Consider the following 25,070-nt stretch of genomic DNA (forward strand, 5'->3'; position numbering starts at 1 on the left):
TGGAAGCTGCTGTTTGGACCGCTCCGTCGCAGCCTGTACCACAAAGGAATGGGGGTGTGGAGTGAAAAAAGAAACTCAGACCCCTTAGCTGGTACATAGTATTTCTTTTCTGCCCCCTTGGAGGTAGGTGCACATGTGGCCGGAGTATGCCAAATTGTTTGAGCTGGTTGGAGGATGGCATTGTTGACTGGCAGAGCAACCTGGTACTGATGAGGGAAGGATGTGCAGGAGTTGATGTTGTGTGTCTTGTACCTCCTCCAAGGGGATGTGAAGTTCACCCACCACCCTCCGCAGGAGATCTTGGAATTGCTGAAAGTTATCTGGGGTGAGAAGGAAGACGAAGTCTCTGCAGCATCTGGTGAGAACGACAAAACCGTTCTGCTCCAGCTGTGCCGCTGGAACCGGATTCAGTGGTTCCTCCTCCATGATTGGCTCGGAGCGTCTACTTGAGGGTGCTCTAGACAGGGAGAGAGGAAAAGTCTCCCTCACAGAATGGGTGAGTTCTGAGGGTGGGTATTGGGGCCAGAGTCCAGAAAGGGGGCCAGCATGACAGATTTGGAGGGTGCTGCGGTGGGCCCCAGGGCATAGGGAACCAGTGGCTTCTCTGTGGTTGGAGTGGAGGATATAGTCACGATGTGGATGGCCTCTTCGGGTACTCTTAGTGGTGGTAAGGGATGGGCAGCCCCTGTACTTCATCCGAATCCCCTGAATAGGAAAATTCAGACACTGGTTCCATCAATAGTACTATTGAAGCCAGTGGAAGCAGTAGACCAGGGGTGGGCAAACTATGGCCCGGGGGCTGCCTCTGACCTTTCTGATGTTTTAATCCGGCCCTCGAGCACCCGCTCCGGCGCTCCAGCCAGGGAACGGGGTCGGGGTTTGCCCCACTCTGCGCGTGCCGTGACTCCGTGCGGCTCCCGGAGGCAGCGGCATGTCCTCCCTCCGGCTCCTACACATATGGGCAGCCAGGGGGCTCCGCACGCTGCCCTTGCCCCAAGTGCCGCCCCTGTAGCTCCCATTGGCTGGGAACCGAGGGCAATGGGAGCTGCAGGGACAGCACAGTGCGCAGAGCCGCCTGGCTGCGCCTCTGCATAGGAGCTGCTTGAGGTAAGCACTGCCCAGAGCCTGCACCCTGCCCCAGCCCTGATCCCCCTCCCACCCTCCGAACCCCTCAGTCCCAGACTGGAGATCCCTCCTGCACCCCCAACCCCTCATACCCAACCCCACCCCAGAGCCCACCCCCACAGCCAGAGCCCTCACCCTACCTCCTACCCCAGCCTGGAGCCCCCTCCTGCACCCTGAACTCCTCATTTTTGGCCCCACCCCAGAGCCCGCACCCCCACCTGAACCCCAACTCCCAATTTCTTGAGCATTCGTGGCCCACCATACAACGAATGGATATAAACTGGCCGTGGGGAAGTTCAGGCTTGAAATTAGACGAAGGTTTCTGACCGTTAGAGGGGTGAAATATTGGAACGGCCTTCCGAGGGAAACGGTGGGGGCGAGGGACTTGTCTGGCTTTAAGATTAAGTTAGATAAGTTTATGGAGGGAATGGTTTAATGGTAAAACATAGTTGTCAAGGAAAACCAAGCAATGGTAGGTAAATAGCATAATGGCTAAAAGGGGTCAGGATGGAGACTCTTGCCTATATGCTCGGGGTCTTACTGATCGCCATATTTGGGGTCGGGAAGGAATTTTCCTCCAGGGCAGATTGGCTGAGCCTCTGGAGGTTTTTCGCCTTCCTCCGCAGCATGGGGCAGGGATCTCTAGCAGGAGGGTCTCTGCCGATTGAGGTCACTAATAACAGGATTGGGGACTTCAGCAGCAGAGTCCAGGGAAGGGGCGGGGATGGTTTTATGGCCTGCAGCGTGCAGGGGGTCAGACCAGATGATCATAATGGTCCCTTCTGACCTTAAAGTCTATGAGTCTATGAGTCTATGAACTTCCATACCCAGATGTGGCCCTCGGGGCAAAAAGTTTGGCCACCCCTGATGTAGACTATTGGAGGACGCAGTGAAGGGTGTCTTGACTGCGGCATGTCCTGGATGGGAGATCTGGCCTCCCTAGAGGTGGATGGTAGCAGAAGGCATGGAGATCTTGGCTCTCCCACAGCAAACAGTTCCTGGGGCTCCGGAGCCCTTCCCGATTTCCCTGGCCTTAATGGTACTCTTTCTACAGTGGGAACTGGCACCAGAGTGGTGGACTTTCCCGGAGTAGGCGGATCCCGTACCTTAAGGGGGGCCGACATTGACGGTGTGTTGGGCTCGGTACCTGGTACAAACAGATCTGCTGGTTTGTGTGGATTCTTGTCACGTTTATGCATCTCTGAGTGCGCTGCTTCCCCATGGCTGGTGCTTGTTGAAAAAACATCCCATTTCTTTGGTTTGGAGGAAGACTTACTGCCATGTTTATGTGCATGCTTCCTTACCTCCAGACTAGGCCCCGACATGGAGTCCATAGTGGTGGTACTGACAGAGCCAGACTCAGTCTCCATAGCCAGCAGCGTTAATCCTGGCTGTATCAGGCGATGTACAGAGGAGTTCCTCAGCCTCGGTCCAAATGAGGTTTTATGGTGACTTCCATGAGATGCTTCTTGAGGCAGAGAGCCCACTCTTCTCAGGTATGGCTAGGGAAGGACTGGCAGATACTTCACCAGGATGAAATGTGGGCTTCTCCCAAGCAGCCTAAGCAGCATTGATGTTTATCGCTCACCAAAGAGGAACACGGGCAGGAGGCACAGATTTTAAAGCCTAGGATCTTCGGCATAGTCCAGTAACCGTGTGTATGTGTGTTGGGTGTTTACCCAGAAACAGATTCCCCCAAAGTCCTAATTCTACTCCAAATAACTACTAAAACAGTAAAATAGCATAGGACTACTAAAACTATATACTGTACAACTAAACTCTTTTTAAAAGGTGTGTCACACACAAGAGGACAGTGATAGTTTTGATCTGTATCATGAGGCGGTGAGAACGAACTGGCGACATGGTTGGTCTGCCCTGCCCTTTATCATCTTGAACGAAACCATGAGGCGAGGCAAGGGCACATGTGTGGACCAGTGGAGACTACTACTTGAAAAATCTCCAGCTCTGAAAGCATGGTACGCATATGTAAACCCTCAGTGGAATACAATAGGGATCATCATTCGAAGAAGTGAGAACTACTCCCATTCATCTCTTTGAAGTAATGATTATTTAATTGTTGTCATTGTTAACTATTTCACTTCTGATCAAAGCATATTAAAAAGGAAAGGGACTACCTTTAAATTATGCATAAGATCTGCAGTTTTTATGGTGAGCAATGGCTCATTTTGGCGTCATAAATCAGGTGGCATTTAGGAGAGTATCACCTCTCCACCCACCAACCTGATCCCTGGAACTAAAAGGCATGGAGTAAAGCCCAGGAAGTCATCTGAGCCTCACCAAGGAGGACCCAATCTGGCAGAGCCCAGCAGGGCACCTAACCCTCCTCACCCCCAACCAAGCTTGGTCTCCTCCACAACAGCAGGGCCTGGTCTGATTGGTGTGAAGCCAGGTAGCCCCCTCCCTGGCTTTAATGGCAACTGCTCCTCCCTCTGCTGGAGACTGTCTGCATCTGAACCTCTCTGAGGGGGAAGCCAAATCTGGGGAACCCACCAGAAGAATAGTAATCATATTTAACATCTCTACTCCTTACAATCTACTATGAGTGGCATCTCAAGCAGGAGCAGCTAGGGAGAATGGCATCATTTTTCCCTCCTCGTTCCTGGCTCAACCTTTCAAGTATTTACTAGAGCGTAGTGCTTACCACTGAGAGTTATAATTATAAGTCTACACAAGTATTGCTAGTGATTTAGGGTCTTGGAGAGGCAGCGTGTTCCAACAGATAGGCAGTCTATTCTCTACTCTGGAAGTGACCTCATGTGGCACAACCTCTGCCTCAGTTTCCCCATCTGTAAAATACAGATGTTACAATATACTCTTTTGGAAAGTGCTTTGAGGTCTAGGGATAAAAAATGCTATAGAAGTGATCACAATGATCTTAAATAGTTTTCTTATTTTGATATTTCCTAGTTCCTTTATTTTTAGCATTATTCACCTGGCCTTCAAAAAAAAAACAGAAAACCCCACACTTTCCTGTATTTTATCAAAAACCGTCAGTCTTACAGCATGTAAACCCATAAAATGTAAAAGCCTTGTTATCAAACAACAAAAGAAATAAAACAGTTATACTTTAATCATTCCCCATCAACTGCTAAAATACCATTCTCCTCCTGAAAGCATGACACACATAAAAACTCTTAAGATACCTTTGCCAGACAACTTTAAAAGAAGTATGGAACAAAAAAGCAATTATAAAAAGTGGCACTTAACCAACTTTGCTGTTGACAGGAAACAGATAGGTAAGATGCTTTTTACTCTCGTCGGGTAGTAAAGGTATTAAAACAAATATTTGTTATGAACTGTGGTCAAGTTAGTGGGGGGGGAAATAAGTATTAATGCAATTTGTTATAATAACTTGTTTGTGAAAAGACATGCACTGATGAAATATAGGTCTCTGTATCCAGCGCCACATTCTGTATTCAAATGCATAAGCATAGTTCCCACTGAAGTAAAAAGTGGCTGCACATACATCTGAGAGGCAGAATTTGGTCCTTGGTCGATTCATACAGATAATTTCTGGCATATGATCTGCAATGAATTGACAAACCTGGACTGAAAGAGAATATCAAAGCACCCAGTTTGGTAATAGGTTCACAATAAGAGTTGCTAAACACAATTTGGTTTAGATTTTATAAAAAGAGAGTTATTCATGTTAAAAATATAAATAATAAATAAAAATAAAAAATAGGATATTTGGAGACTTCACAGCTGGGTAGCCAATCACTATATTGTGACCTAGAAAAATCTAGTATATGTGTCCTATTAAATAGTTCTCTAGTTCATACATTTAAATAGCAGATGAATTCTAACAATTAAGAGATTTACAATGATAAAAAAGAAATATTAAGTCACTTCTTTAAAAAGTTGTTTGAAAGGAGATAGGATGGCTTTGGGGACTGGTAATGAGAAACAGAGCTTTTCAACTCTAGATCACTGGATTAAATCCTAAAATGCTTAGGTTTAAGCATGTGATTAGCCCCACTGAAGTTAACTTTAAGCACACAAGTAGACCTATTAAACACATACGTATGTGCTTTGCTGGACTGAGGCTGGAGTGCTCCAGTTCTTACTATTAATCTGGGGCTTGATTCTGCAACGTTTGTAGACCTACGTGAAATGAATTGGACTGAGAACACCAGATCCCAGCAGGCAGGTGATCATATCACAAAAACCTGCACCATAATAGGCACTTGTTTGCCCACTCACTGTATCAGAAGAGAGGGCAAGGACTGATTGGGCCAGGGATCCTAGAATTACCCTCCAATTTAGAGGTTGTCCCTTGAGGTCATGGTTAAAGCACACTAGGAGGGCACTAATCAGAGTCATGGTTAAAGCACACTAGGAGGGCACTAATTCCATTGCTGTTGCCTATGCTGCACCTTCTCTCAAGATGGGGATGGACTTCAGCTGCAAGGATTATCAGTCTGACAGTACTACATTCACACAGCCATTTCAAAAAAGCTACTGCAAAATTCTTTCCTGGGGTATAACATGCAATAATAATTTCATTACATGTAAATTAGTCAGTTTGAGAACCTAAGATTTACTTTCATGAGCTACCCCCATGTATTTAGTGCAAAATTAAATATAGATTGTTTTTTGTGCAATTAATTTATTTCATTCCCAATTCCAAGCAAAAAGATTAAAAGGGAAATTTGTAACAAGATTTTTAAAAGTTTCAGATTTTTTTGAGTTTCACTCGTTTGCTTTAAAAAAATTAGCTTTACATAATCATTCTAATTAAAACTGTATTTAAAAGGATGATCTTGGAAGCTGAATTAGGCAAGAAACTGAAGCCTTAACAACTCAGTCAACAAGAATTAGATGCATATTAGCTCAGTTGGCCATGAAGGATCTGTTGAGCCGTGCTGATTAAAGAACACAAATTATTATTAGAAACCCTGAAAAAAGCCTTTTAGACATACGTTTAAAAAGGGGTTTTCTGATATCAAATTATTTATATTTGATTAGGGGACAGAATTCCTTTTAATCATGCTAAGCATCATGCACATCTATGGCACTACATAAATAATTGTATGTATGCCAGAGAAAGCCTCTCTGGGTGGGTTTCATTAATTGCAGTTCATTATTTTCTAGATTAGTTACTAAACCTGTGTCAGAAGGTCAAAGACAACAATTTTGTTAGCTGCCCTCCTCTCCTGTGCCATACCGCTGCATTTCTGGAACACAACCAGACAGCAATGAATTATGACATTAGAATACAGAAACTCAGACAAGAGATTCTCCTATAAGGGAGCAGTGACAAAAATACGTTTCATTTCAGCAATATGCTAACAAAATCTATTCACCTAGGCACTCAGATATTTCTATGCCCCCCCCCCCCCCATATTAGTATCTAGAGAGAGCAAGAAATGAGTCTTCAGAAATATTTTAAAACCGTTGAATAAGTTCACACTGGTCTGAGGAGTCTGCTTTTGCCACTGCAATGATAAAAGGTATGGACTGCACTTTGATATATACATTGTAAATACCAACACACAATGATAACTTAAAATGCCATTATATGAGCAGTTCAGAGAGACCAAAATGGTCACAGCGTGAAGAATAATCTGTCTTGTTCAGACTATGGAATCAACAATACGCTAATAAAGAAATAAGGCTTCAACTGCATGCACATAATATAATTAAGCATATATATAGCTAGAAACTAGAAAGATGCACCCTCACCCCTTCCTCCTCCACACTTGTGGAGTTTAAAATAATTAATTCTCCCCCATCAACAATAAGAATGGAAAAAGCCATAAATTCTGCATGTGGCATTACTAACTTGTTTTAAGAATGAACAATGGAAAGTAAAGAGCGAGTCAAATAATCACAAATGGTTAAAGAATATAGCTGCTTTTTAATTTACAAAATACTGGCAATTAATTTAAAGGCACCAGATTAGTCAGAGAGAATGTGTATTTTCTAACTTTAAAGTATATAAACAGCTTCATCAGCAGCCAATCTTTTAGGTATATAAACAGCTTCATCGGAAGCTGATCTGCTAGTTACATGAAGAATCCTATTATGCCAAATTAATTCAATCTAACTAATTAGAGAGCAGGAAGTTCTTTCAATTATTTTATGTGCTGTCTGAGAAACACACTTGAATACGAGAGCAGATTTCATTAATTGCGGTTCATTATTCTCCAGATTAGTTACTAAACTTGCATCAGAAGGTCAAAGACAGCAATTTTGTCAGCTGCCACCAGCTTCACAGTAATGTCTTTGCATTTCTAGAACCCAGACAGCAATTGATTACAAACAAAAAATGGAACTGGAAGAGACCATCTTGCTAAGGAAACACATACAAAAACATATCTTACTTTAAGGCAGATGCCTACTTAAGCAAAAGCATATTGAGGAAATAAGAATCTACTGTTGAGATAATTTTTGATAATTTTCAGAACAAGTACTCAAAACCTTCTGTTTTTGCTGTAGATTAATATTAGAGCTTTTCAAATTATGGCTTCATCCAAAGAAAATATGTTGAGCTTTGGGAACACACTTACCCACTCTCTGAGGCCTGCTTAGTCATGGCGACGGAGAGGTACTCACCTCATGCAGTAACTGGAGTTTGAGATGGGTGCTCCACTTCAATTATGCACCTTTCATTGGAGATTTTTGGTAGTAGTGGCCATTTGGCCTGCGCACATGCACTACACACCCTAGTGTTCTGCACCAAGGACATATAGGGCTGTACAGGCAAACTGCCCTCAATTCCTTCTCCACCAAAGTGTCCTGTAGAGAAAACTCCAAAACAAAACGGAGGGACACTCATCTTGAAGAACTCCAATTATTGCACAGGGTGAGTAACCTCTCCTCCTTTGAGTAGTGTCCCTAAGGGTGCTTCACTTCAGCTGACTTCAGAGCAGTATCCTCAACAGGAGGAGGGAGCTTCAGAGTCGAGTCCAATACTGAAGAGAAGACTGAATTCCCAAAGACAGCATTTGATCGGGAAGAATGAACCACTGTGTGGCACTTGGAAAATGTATTTACTGAAGACCAAGTTGCAGCCTTGCAGATCTCAACAATGGGAACAATGTCGGAGAGGTAGAGACAGACCTCATGGAATGGGCTAATACTCTAAGAAGGGGTAAACTGGCATATTCATAAGAAGAAATAATACACCCTGAAATCCATCTGGCAAGTCTCTACATGGAGATGTTGGACATTTGGACCTGTCAGCTATTGACACAAACCGTCTTGGAGACTTTTTTAAATGATCCGGTTCTGCTCAAATAAAAGGCCAACACCCACCTGATGCCTAGGGTATGCAAAGCAGCATCATCCCTGCTCTGGTGCCGTTTCAGGAAGAAAATTGGGAAATGGATGACTTGATTGATATGAAATTCAAACAATACCTTAGGTAGAAGTTTAGGATGTGAATGTGATGAGACCACCTTTCAAGGACACTATAAAGAGAGGATCCAATAATAAAGGTCCCATTTCCCCAACTCTTCGAGCAGAAGTGATGGTCACCAAGAAAGCCATTTTCATGGATAGGTGAAGAAGGGAATAGATTTGAAAGGGGATATCATAAGACATTTGAGTATGAAGTTTAAATCCCATACAGGAGTGGGTTCTCTAATGTAAGGATAAAGATTCCCCAATCCCATAATGAATTTTGTCATGGTGAATGAGCAAACACTGAGAATCCCTCAATTGGGGAATAAAAGACTGTGAGAACCACCAAGCGAACCCTGACAGAACTCATAGATAATTCTGACTAATTCCAGGAGATACTCCAGGGCACCACAAAGTGAAGAATGAACAGACAACAGATGTCACTGATCACACCAGTGGTGAAATTTTTTCCATTTCTGCAAATAAGTATGATGCATAGATCTTTTCCTACTATTTAATAACATCTGCTATACCTCTGCAGAACAGGAAATCTCTATTCCTGCGAACCATTCATTAACCAAGCCCGGAGGTGAAGAATTCCCAGGTTGGGACAGAGAGTCTGACTGGTATCTTGGGGGAGGAGGAGGGGGGAAGATTGGAAATGGAGGAAAGACTCATAGCTGGACACACCAGGAAGAGTACCAGGGTTGTCTGGGCCACATTCGAACTATTACTATGATCTTGGCTTTGTCTTGCTTGATCTTGTTTACCACTTTCAATCTTAAGGCCATTGGAAGAAATGCATACAGAAGGCCTCTCATCCAAGAATGAGGAAAGCATCTCCCAGTGAGTGAGGGCCCAAGCCCCCTTGCAAGCAATATAGTTTGCACTTCCTGTTCGTAACTGTGGCAAAGAGATCCACTTTTTGAATTCCCTACGTCACAAAAATGTGATTGAGAATCTGGGAGTTGAACTCCCATTCGTAGTTCTGGAAGAAGTGCCTTAGTGTTTTGTATGCCCAGGAAGTAGGCTGCTGAAATTAGGATGTGGTTGGCTATACACCAGTTCCACAGCCTCATTGCTTCAGCACAAAGAAGAGCATCTCATCCCCCCTGCCAGCTGATACAGAACATGCAGGCTACATTGTCATGGTTTTTGTGGATCTGTTGCTGACTAATGGCTGGAAGTGGATACAGGCATTCCTTACTGCCTTCACCTCCAGGAGGTTGATGTGTAACCGTGCCCTGAATGGTATGGATCCCTAAATGCACTCCCCAACCTACCAGAGATGCATCTGTCATTATGGTCATGGTCGGGAAGACCTGGATGAATGGAACACCTGCACAAACATTGTGTAAGCCTTTCCACCCGTTGGGAGTCTCACACTTGATAAGTGACTGACACTAGCTTGTTCAGGTTGTGTTTGTTCAGGATATAAACCACCCTGAGCCAGTCCAGGAAATATCAAGGCATAACTTGGCATATTGTGTCACAAAGGTGCAAGCTGTCACATGTCCAAGTAATTGAAAGCAATTTCTTGTTAATGTCTGTGGACTGATTTGTATTTTTGAGATAAGGCCTTCCACTTCCTTTCAGAATCTATTAGACTCTATTGTCTAATAGATCTCACTTTTCAATTAGTATCAACAAAAATTTCGAAAGTTTCCCTTTGCTTAATTTCACCTCTTGTCTTCTATTTATATCCCTCAGAACTCTCCTAAGCAACTAGTCTCCCTCTTCATTATTTACATTCAAATGCTTGTAGACATATCAGATCTTTACCCTTTATTTTTCCTTCAGTGAAGCTAAACTGGTTTAGATATTTTACTCTTCCCTCGTAAATCAATCCCTCCAGCCTTTTAGTCATTTTTGTTGCTCTTCTCTAATTCCCTCCAATTTGTTGATTGCTTTCTGATCATGAGAATTGTGTATTTATACGGCACCTAAGGGGCACCCTATACACTGCACGCAATATTCAAGGTGTAGTCTGTACCAGAAAGAAGCCCATCAATTCCTTTTTAAGTGATGTATCAGGGGGTAGCCGTGTTAGTCTGTATCCACAAAAACAACAAGGAGTCTGGTGGCACTTTAAAGACTAACAGATTTATTTGGGCATAAGCTTTTGTGGGTAAAAAACCCCACTTCTTCAGATGCATCATTTTAAGTGATGAAATTCCTTTGCAAGTGCCACCGGAATTTCACTTTGCTTTTTTTTTTTTTTTTTTTTTTTTTGAAGCAGTATTTTCTAGTTGGCCATTTGCTACCACTGCTGGCATTACACCATTTCCATGATCTTCCTTGCCATTGGACATCAGACTTTTGTCCTGCCACTGCACCAGTTGGTATTTTTCTAGGTTCAGTATAATTTTCTTCCCTGGCCATATCCTTTTTATTGTGTTTTAGTATTCAGTGGACTGTGCAACACCTCCCACGTCAATAACATCTGCAGGAGTTAGCAAATTTACCATTGGCCTCTGCCAGATTAAAAAAGGCTTACAGCTGAACACCTCACACTGATCCCAGTAGCACCGCCTGCTCAATACATTGCCATTTATCATTAATGCCTTTGGTTTACATTCCTTCAGCCTGCATTTAACCCATGAGACCATGTTCATATCAGGCCCATTACAAATGAAGAGCAAGTCAGATCATGAGTCACAATATCATTTACGTTTTCAAAAAAAGTCTTACTCCAACAGTTGATATTTATCTGTTGGTGCAATACAGGAGGAAGCTAGCTCTATAGTTCTACTTCAATTACTGCTTTTTCTTCTATGTATGGCGGTTCCCAGTGGGGATTAGGAAGCTCAGTTCATTTACTGACAGAGCAATGAAGAATATAGGTATGTTTCTTATGGACAGCAGGTGACCTGACTTTGTAATGCAGCTGACTTGTTACATTAAGAAAACTAAAAGCATTAAGCTTGTATTAATTTTATCGTTTCATTTCATTATATTGATCCAATGGTCTTGGAAAACCTTAGGTTGCTCTCCAATATAACCAAATGTTAGAAACGCTGTACATTCCTATTTATGCATTAGCATTTTATTTATTTTTAATAGTGAGAAATAATATTCTCTCACATTCAAGTCCCTGTGCTGCGCCCATCACTGGGGTATCTGAGCACTTCTATTCTGCTATAATTTAAATGCAAAGCTTCTTTAAACTGCTGGCTTTATAGTTGAAAAAAACGACTTCAAACAAATAATGTAACCAATTGATCTGTGAGGGGGAGTGCAGACAAGAAACTTGAGTAGGAGTTAGGAAATTGGGACTTCTGAGATCTAATTCTGACTCTGCCATTGATTCAGTGCAACTTCAGGCAATTCACTTAAGGCTTGTTTAACCAGGGACACACTCGAAAATTAATCCAAATTAATTAAAGGTGTGAATTTTAAGTGGCTTCGTTGAACTGTGTATACACTCTCATTCAGGGCCGGCTCCAGCATTTCTGCCACCCCAAGCAAAAAAAAAAAAGCCGCGATCGGCAGCGGCAGGTCCTTCGCTCCTAGAGGGAGTGAGGGACCTGCCACCCCCGAATTGCCGCAGGTGCCACCCCTCTCCCTTGGCCGCCCTAAGCACCTGATTGTTAAGCTGGTGCCTGGAACCGGCCCTGCTCTCATTGAGAATTAAAGTGACCTTAATTCAGTTCAGTTTAATTTAGCTATTTTATCTTTAATTCTGAATGAGATTGTCCACACAGGGATTTAAGGGAGTTTAACCCATTTAAAATTCACACCTTTAGTTAATTCAGATTAACGTTCCTGAGTGCCCCTGAGCGTACAAGCCCTTAGGCATCTTTACAGATCTCACTAGGCACCTATTTACATTTTTAGGCACCTAAAATACTTTTAAAAATTTGGCCCTCTACGTTTTATTATCCCCATTTTACAGCCAGGTAAACTGAAATCAGAGTGGTTATCCCCTTGCCACGGCTGTTGTAAAGCACTTCAACACTCTTGGATGAAAGGTAGTATACAGGTGGAAACATCATTATTAGGATAAAAACTGGGAGTAAACTATGGGTTTTTTTTGTTTTCATTATTTTAGGGAGAAAAGACACATTATGCAATGTGACTGCTTAAAGGAACATTCTCATTAAAAAGGTTATTTTTTTAAAGACATCCTTATCTGTGTTTATATCATCTAAGATTGTTAAAACAGAAAGAATATTTAATATTTTAATGTATTTTTCCACAGTTTATGCTCTTCATTTCCTTGCTGTATTTCTCTTGGCTCGAACAAAGACAAGAATGTGGTTAATTTCACTTTCTGATTTTCCATTTTTCAGGAATGTTTGAATCCCTACCACAAAAAGCTTTTCATGGAAGTTAAACAAAATTCATGAAAACATTTCTGAAAGTGAGAGTACGCAGTGTCATTGTAACCGTGTCTGTCCCAGGATATTACAGAGACAAGGTGGACGAGGTAATAGAAGATGTTACCTCACCCACCTTGTCTCTCTAGTATACATCTTTTCACACACTCTCACTACCTGTCCAAGCGTATTTTCAAACTGAACCTAAATTTGGGGTTCTAAGCTACCTGATCGTGTAAGCCTGAAGCACCAAATCTGAGGGGACAACAGAGCCCTCCAACTTCAGGGTATGTATACACTGAAAAAACAAAACAAACCAACCCTGCATCAGGGATCTCAGGACCTGAGTCTATGGACTCAGTCTTGTGGTTTTCATGCTACAGCGCTAAAATAGCCGTGAAAACATTCCTGCTCGGCCTGGAACTCAGATTCTGAATCCCGGTAAGTAGAGTGGGTCTCGGACCCGAGCCGGAACGTCTACACAGCTATTTTTAGTGCTGTAGCATGAGCCTGAGTCTGTAGACCTGGGCTCTGAGTCTTGCTACCATGGGATTATTTTTTTTGCATTACAGAAGTACCTTAACAGACCATAGGCCAAACTGAGCTTCACTGATTTATAACAACTGAAGATCTGGCTCCAGGTTTTTGTTTAAAATAAATACACAGAACTCTATTCTTTTCACTCCCGCAAATTCTCCCATACTACATGAGTCACACACAATGAAGAGGCTTTTTTTTTTAAACAACTCCAGCTATTTATATAAAATAAGATAGTGCCTGTAAAGTTGAAGATCTCATTTTCAACAAGTCTGTCTCTATCTAAAATAAAGGATAGTGTTTTCTGATATTTGACTATGCATTGGTGGCTACCTGGAGCACAAGGGCTGAATCTGGAACAGGTGGGGACTTACAAGCATATGAAAAAGGTGAGGTGCATCTCTGGCATGTGGAATAGACTGGGGTAGAAATAAAAACTACTGCTCCAAGTACACTGCACAAGTCGGAGGGAAAAGGTGCTAAAGGGTGGGTGATGGGAAATGAAATCAGGAATTAAAAATAGAATTACATTTTCCACTTGGCAATAGACAAACAACACTAAGTGCACTTCATAAATTTTACTATTGTTGCTGCAAGTGGTATTACCATAAATCACATTAGTAGCGCACTTGGCACTTTAAAAAAGCCAAGTGGGCTGAGAGTATCAATAAGTTAAAACAGCTCCACTATCTCTGGATACTGTGGAGGGGAAATGTATCATATAAGCTTTTACTATGACTAAAAGCTTGGTTTGCCCTGCAGCAACATACAAAACAGCTTTCTGCCAGCAAGTCATTATAACAGTGCTCACCAATATTGGGGGGTGGGTGTATGTATGTGTATGTATATGTATTTTTTACCTGCTGGGCAAGAGGAGAGGTCTGCCTGCCCTTTTTCTCATCTCTAGCAGGAAAGAGAGACTTAAGCAGCTTTGGCATCTGAGGCACGAAGGATTTTACTGGATTCAGGTAGGAGGCAGCCAGGCTACTGAGTCCTGTCAACAAAGTTTTTTTTTAAAAAGTGTGATCAACAGCTGCAGTTCTTTCACAATAGAAAATCTATGAACCTTCTAATGTTGTAATCAGCACCAGGGAGGGAGTTGACTAGAGGTCAGAACAACAAAGGACTAGTAGTCAGGACTCCTGTTCCTATTTCCAGCTCTTCCACTGAATTAATGTGTGATCTTGGGCAAGTCACAAACTCTCTGAGGCTCAGTTTGCCCTTCTGTAAAACAGGGATAAGAGCTCCCTCTCTTACATAGGATGCCAAGACTTAATATACATACAAGGATTTGGAAACACTAAATGCTTTAAGAATCGCAGTAGTAGAATTTAAAAATCCAGGAACAAGCCACACAGATGATAAAATATTACTACGCAAGTGCAAAACTTTAACAAGGTAAACTTGATTACTAAATCACACCCTAGAAATAGCAACATGGATTAGAATTAAGTAATCTTGACTGCATTGGTACATAACCAGGGTCATGCAGCTCTCCCAGCTCACACCTGTTCCTTTACTCTACTGCTGTCACTCTGCTCATCCCCCTTGAGAAACACTAGTTATAACCAGTACATAAAAACAGACAACTTTATCACTGCACTCTTCCATTATACATTGGGCTCTATATGCAAAATATTCACCCCAATCTGCACTTTCTTCGTTATTTTCTAATACATTGGTAGCTTTGCAGCCTTTGCAATTTTACTTGCATAACATATGGTATATTACTATGTGTCTGAATTGCTTTGTCTGTTATTTAAGAACGTAAGCTTCTGGAGGCAAGGACAGTGTCTTCACAAACAGTGGGCACCACTGAACACTTTGCATACCAGCCAGGGTTTGCAGAACTGCAGTTTCCCCATATCAAAGTAAAGAAAGACAACGGTTAGGGCAGATACTCAGGACAGTGAATGTCAAGTTCTTACTGATGCTCAATGTCTGTTTGCACAGTACAGAGCACAATGGTAGAACTCAGTAGGTATTCTTTTAAAAAAAAAAAATTCCAACTGTACATTCAGAGAGACTACCTCCGCCCCCTTTTCTCCGGCAGTTCCAAATAGAATGTTTCACTCTAAACTTTTACCACAGCCGATTTAGCTTTGGGAAAGCTGTTACCTGGATCATTAGAATGGTTTTGCTGAGGAGAGCCTGACAAAGATGTATCAGACGGGGTCATCCCACTACCAGAATGTGTTGAAATTTGGGATACATCTTGCTGGCTCTCCCATCGACCCTAGAAGAAAAGTAAGTTTATATTTTCAAAAGTATTGTGCAGAGTAGGAGTCTGCTAATACTTATACAGCATGCCAGCATATACAACGCTTCGCAGTACGCAGAATGTGCAAAACTAAGGATAGAACCCATGCCCCAAAATGTTTTCAGTTGAATTGAATGCCCAATCTCACAAGAGGCTGAGCATCATCAGCTCCCATTGACACTGGCAGACTCCTTTGTCCGCTTACAACCACTGAGGGCTAATTGCAAGAATCACTGAGTGAAATTCTATCATAATGCATAGGTCTGACTACATGATCATACTGGCACCTTTTAACCCAAAAATCTAGGAAGACTTTGTGGCCTTCTAAAGTAGCATTCAAAAGTGAAGTTTGCATGAAAGGGAGAGAGAGCAGGAGATAATGAGAATAGATGGATGTGGACAGCCTTGATCTTTGGGCTGAAGGGAAAGCTAGTGCATAGGTTCAAGTAGTATGACAGGAGATAAGATCAGCAAGAAACGAAGATGACCTTGCTTGTTGTGTTCTATACACTGAAAGGAAGAGAGATAGAAGAAAAAGAAACTGGATTATGGCAGAAACCCAGCAGTCAAGGAGAGAAGTAATTAGAGAACGGGTTAGTGTTTTAGCATTGCAGATAGGGATGAAATGTGGAGATACTAAGTGGCAGGATCTAGAGAGGGCCTGCACTAAAGGAAGGAAGATGTTGAAGAAGAAAAATGACTTGCTGTACAGTAAGTGTTCTTAGAGAAGTTCTGTTCACTTGGATCCCATTTAGGTTTGCATGCACCCTATGTGCACTTTGGTACGATGTCTGCTCACCACAGATTTTTGTGGCCTCCGCCCCCAAAGGCATAAAGGGTGGAGCAGGCCCAACTGCTTTAGTTCCTTTGCCAATACAGAACCCCAAAGCTAAAAGACTCCACAGTAGTGGGAAAGGAGGACAGGTTGTGGAATCCACGTGGATACAACATCTCAAACATCCACAGTTACCATAAGTGACCATTGTTTTTCAAGTTTTTGTCCACATAAATCCCACCCTAGGTGATCAGCTAGCATTTATCGCCCTAAGGAGGTGGGAGCTTGGAGTCCTACTTAAATAAAGATTGCAGGACCACCTTACCAAACTGGACACCAGATCCAACATTTGTAATAATGAGTGCTAAATAACAACATGCATTGAGCCTCTAACTGGCAGCCCTGCATATTTCTGATACAGAAATTTTCCTCAAGAATGCCAGTGAGGTTGCTTGGGCCCTAGTAGATCATGATTTAATGTGAGATGGTGGGGCTAATTTATTTAGTTAAGAGGATATTTTAGTTCAGGCATGATAACTAGGTCTCTAGAAATTGTAAATACAGACAGTACTGAAGAAGGCGGTACTGAGGAAAGGGGTACCATAGAGATCAAGGCCAGTGAGGGTCTCATCTCTCACACCAGCGAGAACATCATCAGTGCAGATGGTAATGAGGTAGCTGGTACCAATATAGAAAGGTTGATGCCAGAGCTCAACTGCCACGGTGCCACTGCCAAAGCGCATGCATCAGGCAGTAGAACTGATCCAGGTTGCAGGTCAGGCTTTGAAGAAGGAACTGTGCTTTGATGGTACCAGGAAAGGTGATTGATGCTATGTTTGGGTCTTAGAATAGTGCTCATTTCTGCCAGTCAGCAGGAGCAACTGACTGACCCATAGAGGTCTGTACTGATCATTTGCTACCTCTAGACAAGGTCTGAGGCCTTTTGGTAGCTATGGAGACACAGGTACCAGGGATAGCTTATCAGAGCATTGGCCAAATGCAATTTATGAATAGCTGAATCATCTTTCAACTCATGATTCTCTGAGTCAAAAGTGCACTTCATTGATTGCTCCAATAGAAATAATTTCATCCAAGTGACTCAGGGTTTCTGGATCCGTTTGGAGAAAGTTTTACAGATGGAGCACTTGTCAGGAATGGGGTCTTCTCCAAGGCAAAAGAGGCCTTTAGAATGCTCATCATTCAGGGGCATTGCTGCCTCATAGGAAGAGCAGGACTTAAAGCCTGGAAACTGTGCCACAGCTATAATGTCAATGCTTCAGTACTGAAGAGTCTCAGATTTTCTAAAACACTATTTCTATTATTTTGCCAATGGGCTAAATAAAGTGAAATGTTAAGAACTCAACTGCTTCTAACTAACAGAAAAGTGCTAAGGGGTAGCAGGTGGACACAAGTTCTGTCTCACTGCCATAGGTGATAAGAAGAAACTGAGAGGCATTTGGGCCCATTCCATCCTTTATGCCCTCAGGATCGTGGGGAGGCACATGCTCCTAGAATGGCATCCACATGTACAAGTATTTGAAGAATAGTAGTTCCTAGCAGTGAGCATGTGTAAGAAGAGAGAGGAAAGAATACCCCAGTTTTGGACACGAGGCAAGATTAATCAGGATGACTATGACCCATTGACTTTGAGATGCCAGCAAGCCATCCAAGAGGAGATATTCTAGTGGCAGGTGGAGCTACTCTAATGGTCAGAGAATTAAGAGGTGTATTGCCAACAGAACAGATCAGTATAGAGTGGATAACAGAACCCAAGGGACCAAATAATATTCCCCAAAGAGTACAGAGGTAAAAGGAGGGGGGAAAGAATGCTCAACTGTCAATGGAAGGGAAAAGACCTACACAATATGAATATAAACTTGTTCAGTGACCAAAAGCTATTTAGAGATTTGTACCGTGGACAGAAAAAATGCAAGAGTATGTTATATAGTAACTTGATGCAGTTCCCAAGTTTCATGTATGTTTATTAGACATGGCTCTCACTTGTTTTGTACATTTACTGACTGAAACATCTAAATTTGTAACTAATGCCAACTGGTTAGACTCAGGGCCGTGAAACTTTAGTTTCCATCAAGAAGGGTGGCAGGGGAAGGGGAAAGTGCTGATACATCCTTTGTCTGAAGGAGCTGTAGCTCCATGTACATAGTACATGGTCACTGCCAAATGACTGAACACCAAGGTCAACGGACTTAATTTAGCAAATCAAAAATGGCCACTGGAAGAACACATGTTCCCTGCCATGTTTTGATACAGGGTTGTTTCTAAAATGTTCCACTGATTTCTGGAATATTTTCCCATTGCTTTCTTTCTTCTCTGCTGGTACTCGACAATGTAGCACTCTTATCCTCCAGAAAGAATTCTAAGAAGCTTATTTGGAGTCAGCCCCAATGTGCACAGGAGTCTTGTAGCAAATATTATGAGTTATTTCCTAAAAGTGTTCTCTAGGCTTCACCAGCCTCAACTATTTTTTCCCAGTTGGCAGGCTGTTAAAATGCTGCCACTAGACCACAGAAATGAAAGCCTTAGTGTCTCATCTATCCAAGGCTTTCAGAAAGAACTTTACGAAAAAGTAGTCGCAGTTTTTAAATATTACCATAGCCCCATTCCTATCCCTGTCTGCTGTAATAAATAGGAGAGTGCACTAATTTGCACTGATCTATTTTGATACAACCTAGAGAACTATCACTGGTGCCAACTGGGGTTTAGGCTCAAGGGGCCCTGCCTTCCCACATGCCTTTGAGATACAACATAGGCAGCAGCTTCCCACAGATTTCAAAGGGGGACAGACACGACCAGGATAGAATGGATATCATTAACAACATATTTTAGGGCCTACTTGTAAAGAATTTTATCACTGTGTGGTTATAGTCAGAGGAATGACTGTAATATGGTCAGACTCCATATTTGGTCCCTCTCATTGACTCCATATCCAATTTGCTCAATTTACAAGACAAAAAAAACCCCAGAGTCAACAGCCGTTGCAAGTGACTTGGGATCTAAAAATCCAGCTGTATCTTATATGACCAGTGAAAGATTCTAAAATCATAACTCATCTGGCACTTGTATTGATGTGTAAGATATAATAGAATTCCTCTCTCTCCCCCAAAACCATATCAGCTCTGTAGTAGAAAATTGGCTTGTCCTCTCTAAAGCAAGCAGATATAACTCAAAGACAGAGATGGGACCAAATGCAGCTCTGTTATCAGGGTATAAAGCTGGAGTAACTATTGTCTTTTGATGTTAGGACAGTAGTGTCTCCCTCCTCCCTATCCCGACTGGATGGTTTAATTCTATAATGCATCGTTAAAAAAATATGAAGCCCACAAGTGATTCCCCTAAACAGATTTTAAATAAAGGTCTCGGTCAAAGGGGCGATAGAGGGTTAACTCTTCAGAAGCCGCCCATTGTAAAAATCTGTGCATGCCTGCGATGTCGGTATGCACGGCTAATTTTGAATGCATTTCTAAAAAGCGCCACTACACACACTCTCCTGCTCCACTCCTGGCAAAGGATTTTCCCAATCTCTTACTCTGAAGTGCTGCCACCCACCTATGTGCAAAGAAATGAAGAGCCAGCTCTTGCTGTAAGACCATTCTGGTTCCTGGTTCGAATATTTCCAAAGTGCCTGTTTTGGTGGCTGCAAGAGAACCTCCTACCATTTCTGTCCCATCTAGGGTGAACAGGTGTCTGGTTTTTGACTGGAACACCCGGTTGAAAAGGGACCCTGGCAGCTCCGGTCAGCACCACCGACTGGGCCGTTTAAGGTTCCGTCAGCGGTGCTAAGGCAGGCTAGTCCCCTACCTGTCCTGGCTCCACGCTGCGCCCCGGAAGCGGCCAGCAGGTCTAGCTGCTAGGCGGGGGGGGCCATGGGCCTCCAGACACTGACCCCGCCCCAAGCACTGGCTCCACACTCCCATTGGCCGGTTTCCGGCCAATGGGAACTGTGGGGGCAGTGACTGTGGCAGGCGAGAGCAGCACGTGGAACCTCTTGTCCCCCCACCTACTAGCGGCGGATCTGCTGGCTGCTTCTGGGGCATGCGCAACATGGTGTCAGGACAGGCAGGCAGGCAGCCTGCCTTAGCCCCCCCACCCCTCACCAAGAACTGCCCCAGGTAAGCCCGCGTCCCAACCCCGAGCCCCAACCCCCTGCTCTGAGACCCCTCCTGCACCCCAACCTCCTGCCCCAGCCCTGAGCCCCCCACTGCATCCCAAAGCTCTGATCCCTAGGCCTAGCCCAGAGCCTGCCCCCGCAGCCCAGAGCCCTCACACACAAACCCCAGCCCCGAGCGCCCCCCCACCCCCAAAACCTGGATCTCCCTCCTGCACCTCAAACCCCTCATCCCTGACCTCACCCCAGAGCCCTCATCCCCTCCTGCACCCCAAGCCCCTACCCCAGCCCAGTGAAAGTGGGTGAGGGTGGGGGAGAGCGAGCCACCTGGATACTAACAATGAAAGACTATTCCATGGAAACCTTACAGAATCACAGAGGTTAGATGTAGAAAAGACCTGTGATGTCTTCTAATTCACTGCCCAGCTGCCATTACAGGATTGTAACACATTTGCTTGTTTCATGTCCATCTAGTTAGTTTCAACCAGTAAGAAGAGGCCTGTGGATCACTTCACCACACCACAAATTACACATTTCTACGAAACTATGAAACAGCTGTACCTGAACAGCTGGAGCTTTGTGACAACATAAAAAGAAAGATGCATCCAACAGACTCAGTCTCCTCTCAGTTACAACGGTTTCATGTTGATATAACATCGTTGTTTTCGATGGACTTACTTATTGGCATCAGTGTAGCACGAACACACAGATGAACATAATTTGTTGGGGAAGAGTCTAGATGGCTTTTGTAAAGGGAAATCATGCCTCATCCATCTATCAGAATTCTTTGAGGTGGGTCAACAAACATGCGCAAAAGAGTGAGCCAGCGGATATAGTGTACTTGGACTTTTCAGAAGGACTTTGATAAAGTCCCTCACCAAAGACTCTTAAGCAAAGTAAGCAGTCATGGGATAAGAGGGAAGATCCTCTCATAGATCAGTATCTGGTTAAAAGACAGGAAATAAAGGGTAGGAATAAAAGGTTAGCTTTCACAATGGAGAGAGATAAATGGCAGGGTCCCCCAAAGATCTGTCCTGGGACTTGTGCTGTTCAACGTATTCTTAAATGATCTGGAAAAACAGGTAAACAGTGAGGTGGCAAAATTTGCAGACAATACACAATTACTCAAGATAGTTAAGCCCAAAACAGGCAGCAAACAGTTACTGTACAAAGGGATCTCACAAAACTGGGTGACTAGGCAACAAAATGGCCCATACAAATAATGTTGATAAATGCAAAGTAAAGCACATTGGAAAACATAATCCCAACTACACATATAAAATGATTGGATCTAACTTAGCTGTTACCACTCAAGAAAGATCTTGGAGTCATTGTGGATAGTTCTCTGAAAACATTGCTCAGTGTGAACTGGCAGTCAAACAGAGTGTTAGGAAACATTAGGAAAGGGATAGATAATAAGACAATAAATATCATAATGCCATTATATAAATTCATGGTATGCCCACACCATGAATACTGCATACAGTTCTGGTCACCCCATCTCTAAAGAGATAGATTAGAATTGGAAAAGGTACAGAGAAGGTCAACAAAAATGATTAAGGGTACGGAACAGCTTCCGTATGAGGAGAGATTAAAAAGACTGGGAATTTTCAGCTTGGAAAAGAGATGACTAAGGCAGGAATATGACAGAGGTCTATAAAATCATGAATGGTATGGAGAGTGTTATTTATTCCTTCTCATAACACAAGAACTAGGGGTCACCCAATGAAATTAATAGGTGACAGGTTTAAAAGAAACAAAAGGCACAACACACAGTCAAACTGTGGAATTTGTTGCCAGGAGATGCTGTGAAGGCCAAAACTAGGTTCAAAAAAGAACTAGATAAATTCATGGAGAATAGGTCCATCAATGGCTATTAGCCAAGATGGTCAGAGATGCAACCCCATGCTCTGGGAGTGGATGACAGGGGATGGATCACTCGATAATTGTCATGTTCGGATCATTCCCTCTGAAGTACTGGGCATTGGGCACTAGAGAGACCAGTATGGCCGTTCTTATGAAAATGAGGCATAATGGCTGTATTTTCAACGCAGAAATATTTTAAAGCAAAGGAATTTAAAGTAAGAACAATATAGTAACTATAGTGGGATAATAATTTTATCTCACACATTAGGTGGACCTAATGCATTAGTTACCTCTGCTGGGACCTTTGAATTCTGAAGCATGCAATGTGGGATATCATGAGAGGAAGGTGGGGAGGGAGGAGGAAACAAAAACAGTGAAAATTCAGATAATGAATTTTTCTCTCAATGCTTAAATGAAGTACAGTATTTTAATGAGAAACTGTGGGACATTTCTATGGATGCGGCTATAAGCAATTCATTACTTGCAGATGTTTTAGCATTTCCTACATGGAACAGATATTTAACTATCGACACTAGACCGTATATGAAAACTCGATTTCTTCACACCATTGCATTATGCATTAAAATTCCTTTCTCACCTTCTATTCTCCATATGCATATACATATATATTTACGCACACACACACGAACTGTGCAGGTCATGGGAAGGCCCTGTCGTCTATCTAGGCCTTGCGACGTCTCTCAAAAGTAATTCTTTGATCTTTAAACAAGATTACTTTTGAACCATGTCCCAATGATATATTTTTATAGTCAGCGATGGGGTTGATTCTGGGGCCACACACCACAAAAAGGAAGAGGAGATTCTCCCTAATCGTCTCTTCAAAGGCCACAAATTGCTTTAAATATTTACCTTTTGACTGCCAAGGTTGTACGGGGGACCTAAATCTTGACGGCTTCCAGATATCTGAAATGGTTAAAGTAAAAACACAGTAGTTTCTGCAAAATGTTAAGTACCTCTAATAAATGTGTCTTGAAAATACATAAGAGAAGGAGAGATGGCCTTGCAGTTATAGCACAAAACTGGGAGTCAAGCGGTTTAGGGTGAAATGCTGTCCCCACTGAAGTCTGTGGCAGAACTTCCACTGATTGGACCCTAGCTCTGCCGCAGATTTCCTGTGTGATCTTGGTCAATCTCAAAATCTCCTTCATGTGTTAAACAGAAAATATAATCTCTACAACTCAGGCATGTATGAGGCTTAATTCATTAGTATTAGTATTTATAACATGCCTTGAGATCTTCAGACAAAAAGAGTTGTAAGCACAAAGTATTAACTTGATAATTGGATGAAAAACCTTCCGTGTTTCAAAAAAGAGTAGTGTATACAGAAGTACATGTCACATGGCTATTTTTACATAGTCTGGATGTTTAGAACACTAGCCTATGTGATCAGGATATGGAAATTTCTGGGTTTTCTCTCTGCTCAGGAATTCACGTGCTGGCTTATCTCCGCCACCACCAATGGTGCAACTGGGGGATCAGACCAGCGGCAACTCATCGTCTTATTCTTCCATCTGGACAGCTTAGGGCCCTGTCAGTTGTATGGTCTGCCCTCCTCATGGATCGATTGATGCAACTGGGGCATACTTACCCGATTGACATTGGGAGAGCTCAGACTCCTCCTGTTAAGTTTTCCTTTCCCCGTTAACTGCTCTTTCACCGCAACCTCCTGCAGACCAGTCAAGACAAAGAAACACTTTACAAGCATCTAAACCGTGATCCAAGTGTAGTTTTGCATATACAGTACATGAAAATATTTCTATATAGCCCTAATGCACCATAGACGAAAGGAGACTTCATAATTTAATTTTTAATGTCTCATATAGTATGCTGATAGTAGGAAGTCTACAGGGAGTGGGCAAGTTTGGTCCACTAGTAACTGTTTGCTCAGTGGTAGGCTAGAATTTTATATAATCTTTAGAAGGTCACTGAGCATCTATAGCCCTGTATCTATGAGAGGGCTATATCTCTAACAGATGTGAACAGTAAGACTCCTTTTCCTAGCTGAGCTCTTATTTTAATCCTTTACAGTAATTATATTTGACAGAGAACTTGCTTTCAATACTTAAGAGTGCAGCACGCTTTATTGTTAATTTATAGGGGCAAGCACATGCTCACATTTGTTTTGGATGACTTTATCTCTTCCTTGCATAACTTATACCCAGAAATACAATTCTCCATAAATGTGTCCCTCTCCTGCGTTTTTCCTGGTAAACAGATCAAGTTACAATACTTACGATTAACCTAATCAATGTCTCACGTATTGAGAGAACAGGCTTGGTTACTCCAACGCATAGCATGTACAAGATGACACAAGGTTTGCTAATCACTTCAGAAAACTTGCTTTCTGAAACTCTGGGTTTAATTTTAAAGCCAACTCCACACAAAACTATCTTTTTTGAAATACAATTCTGGCAGTGCACAGTGTGTTTTGAAACCCAGAATGGACAGTGAAACTGATAGCAAGCCTTCAATCTCATCTGTATTGCATACAATTTAGAAGGAGTAACTAAAGAGCTTCCTGCACTTGCTTCCTTGGATGTCTGTCACAGAACACTCTGAAGAGCTGAGCCATATACTGAAGTGACCCTCTTGTTTATTAAGCCATTGCATGCACTTATAAAAAGATTTCTATCACAACAGTGTTCTCAGTCAGTATATTTATTGATGTCAACT

The 25,070-nt window shown here is 42.6% G+C and overlaps 1 protein-coding gene across 8 annotated transcripts in view; it reads right to left on the reverse strand.

Moving 5' to 3' along the window:
- The window catches only part of KIF13B (kinesin family member 13B), a 191,821-nt gene that overhangs the window by 13,401 nt on the left and 153,350 nt on the right, over nucleotides 1-25,070 (reverse strand). For 3 of the 8 annotated variants that reach the window (XM_065590117.1, XM_005290651.4, XM_065590118.1), the window contains exons 34-38: nucleotides 23,986-24,063; nucleotides 23,247-23,300; nucleotides 15,468-15,585; nucleotides 14,210-14,343; nucleotides 6,255-6,323 (exon numbers count right to left, since the gene is read on the reverse strand). In XM_065590117.1, coding sequence (XP_065446189.1) covers nucleotides 6,255-6,323; nucleotides 14,210-14,343; nucleotides 15,468-15,585; nucleotides 23,247-23,300; nucleotides 23,986-24,063 — 453 coding nt within the window. Of the gene's footprint in view, nucleotides 1-6,254; nucleotides 6,324-14,209; nucleotides 14,344-15,467; nucleotides 15,586-21,448; nucleotides 21,581-23,246; nucleotides 23,301-23,985; nucleotides 24,064-25,070 lie in introns of those variants that run through there. The other 5 variants (XM_042848907.2, XM_005290653.4, XM_065590119.1 and 2 more) reach the window with 3 other exon arrangements.

The sequence above is a fragment of the Chrysemys picta genome, chromosome 3, assembly GCF_011386835.1.
Source record: "Chrysemys picta bellii isolate R12L10 chromosome 3, ASM1138683v2, whole genome shotgun sequence".
Taxonomy (NCBI): Eukaryota; Metazoa; Chordata; order Testudines; family Emydidae; genus Chrysemys; species Chrysemys picta.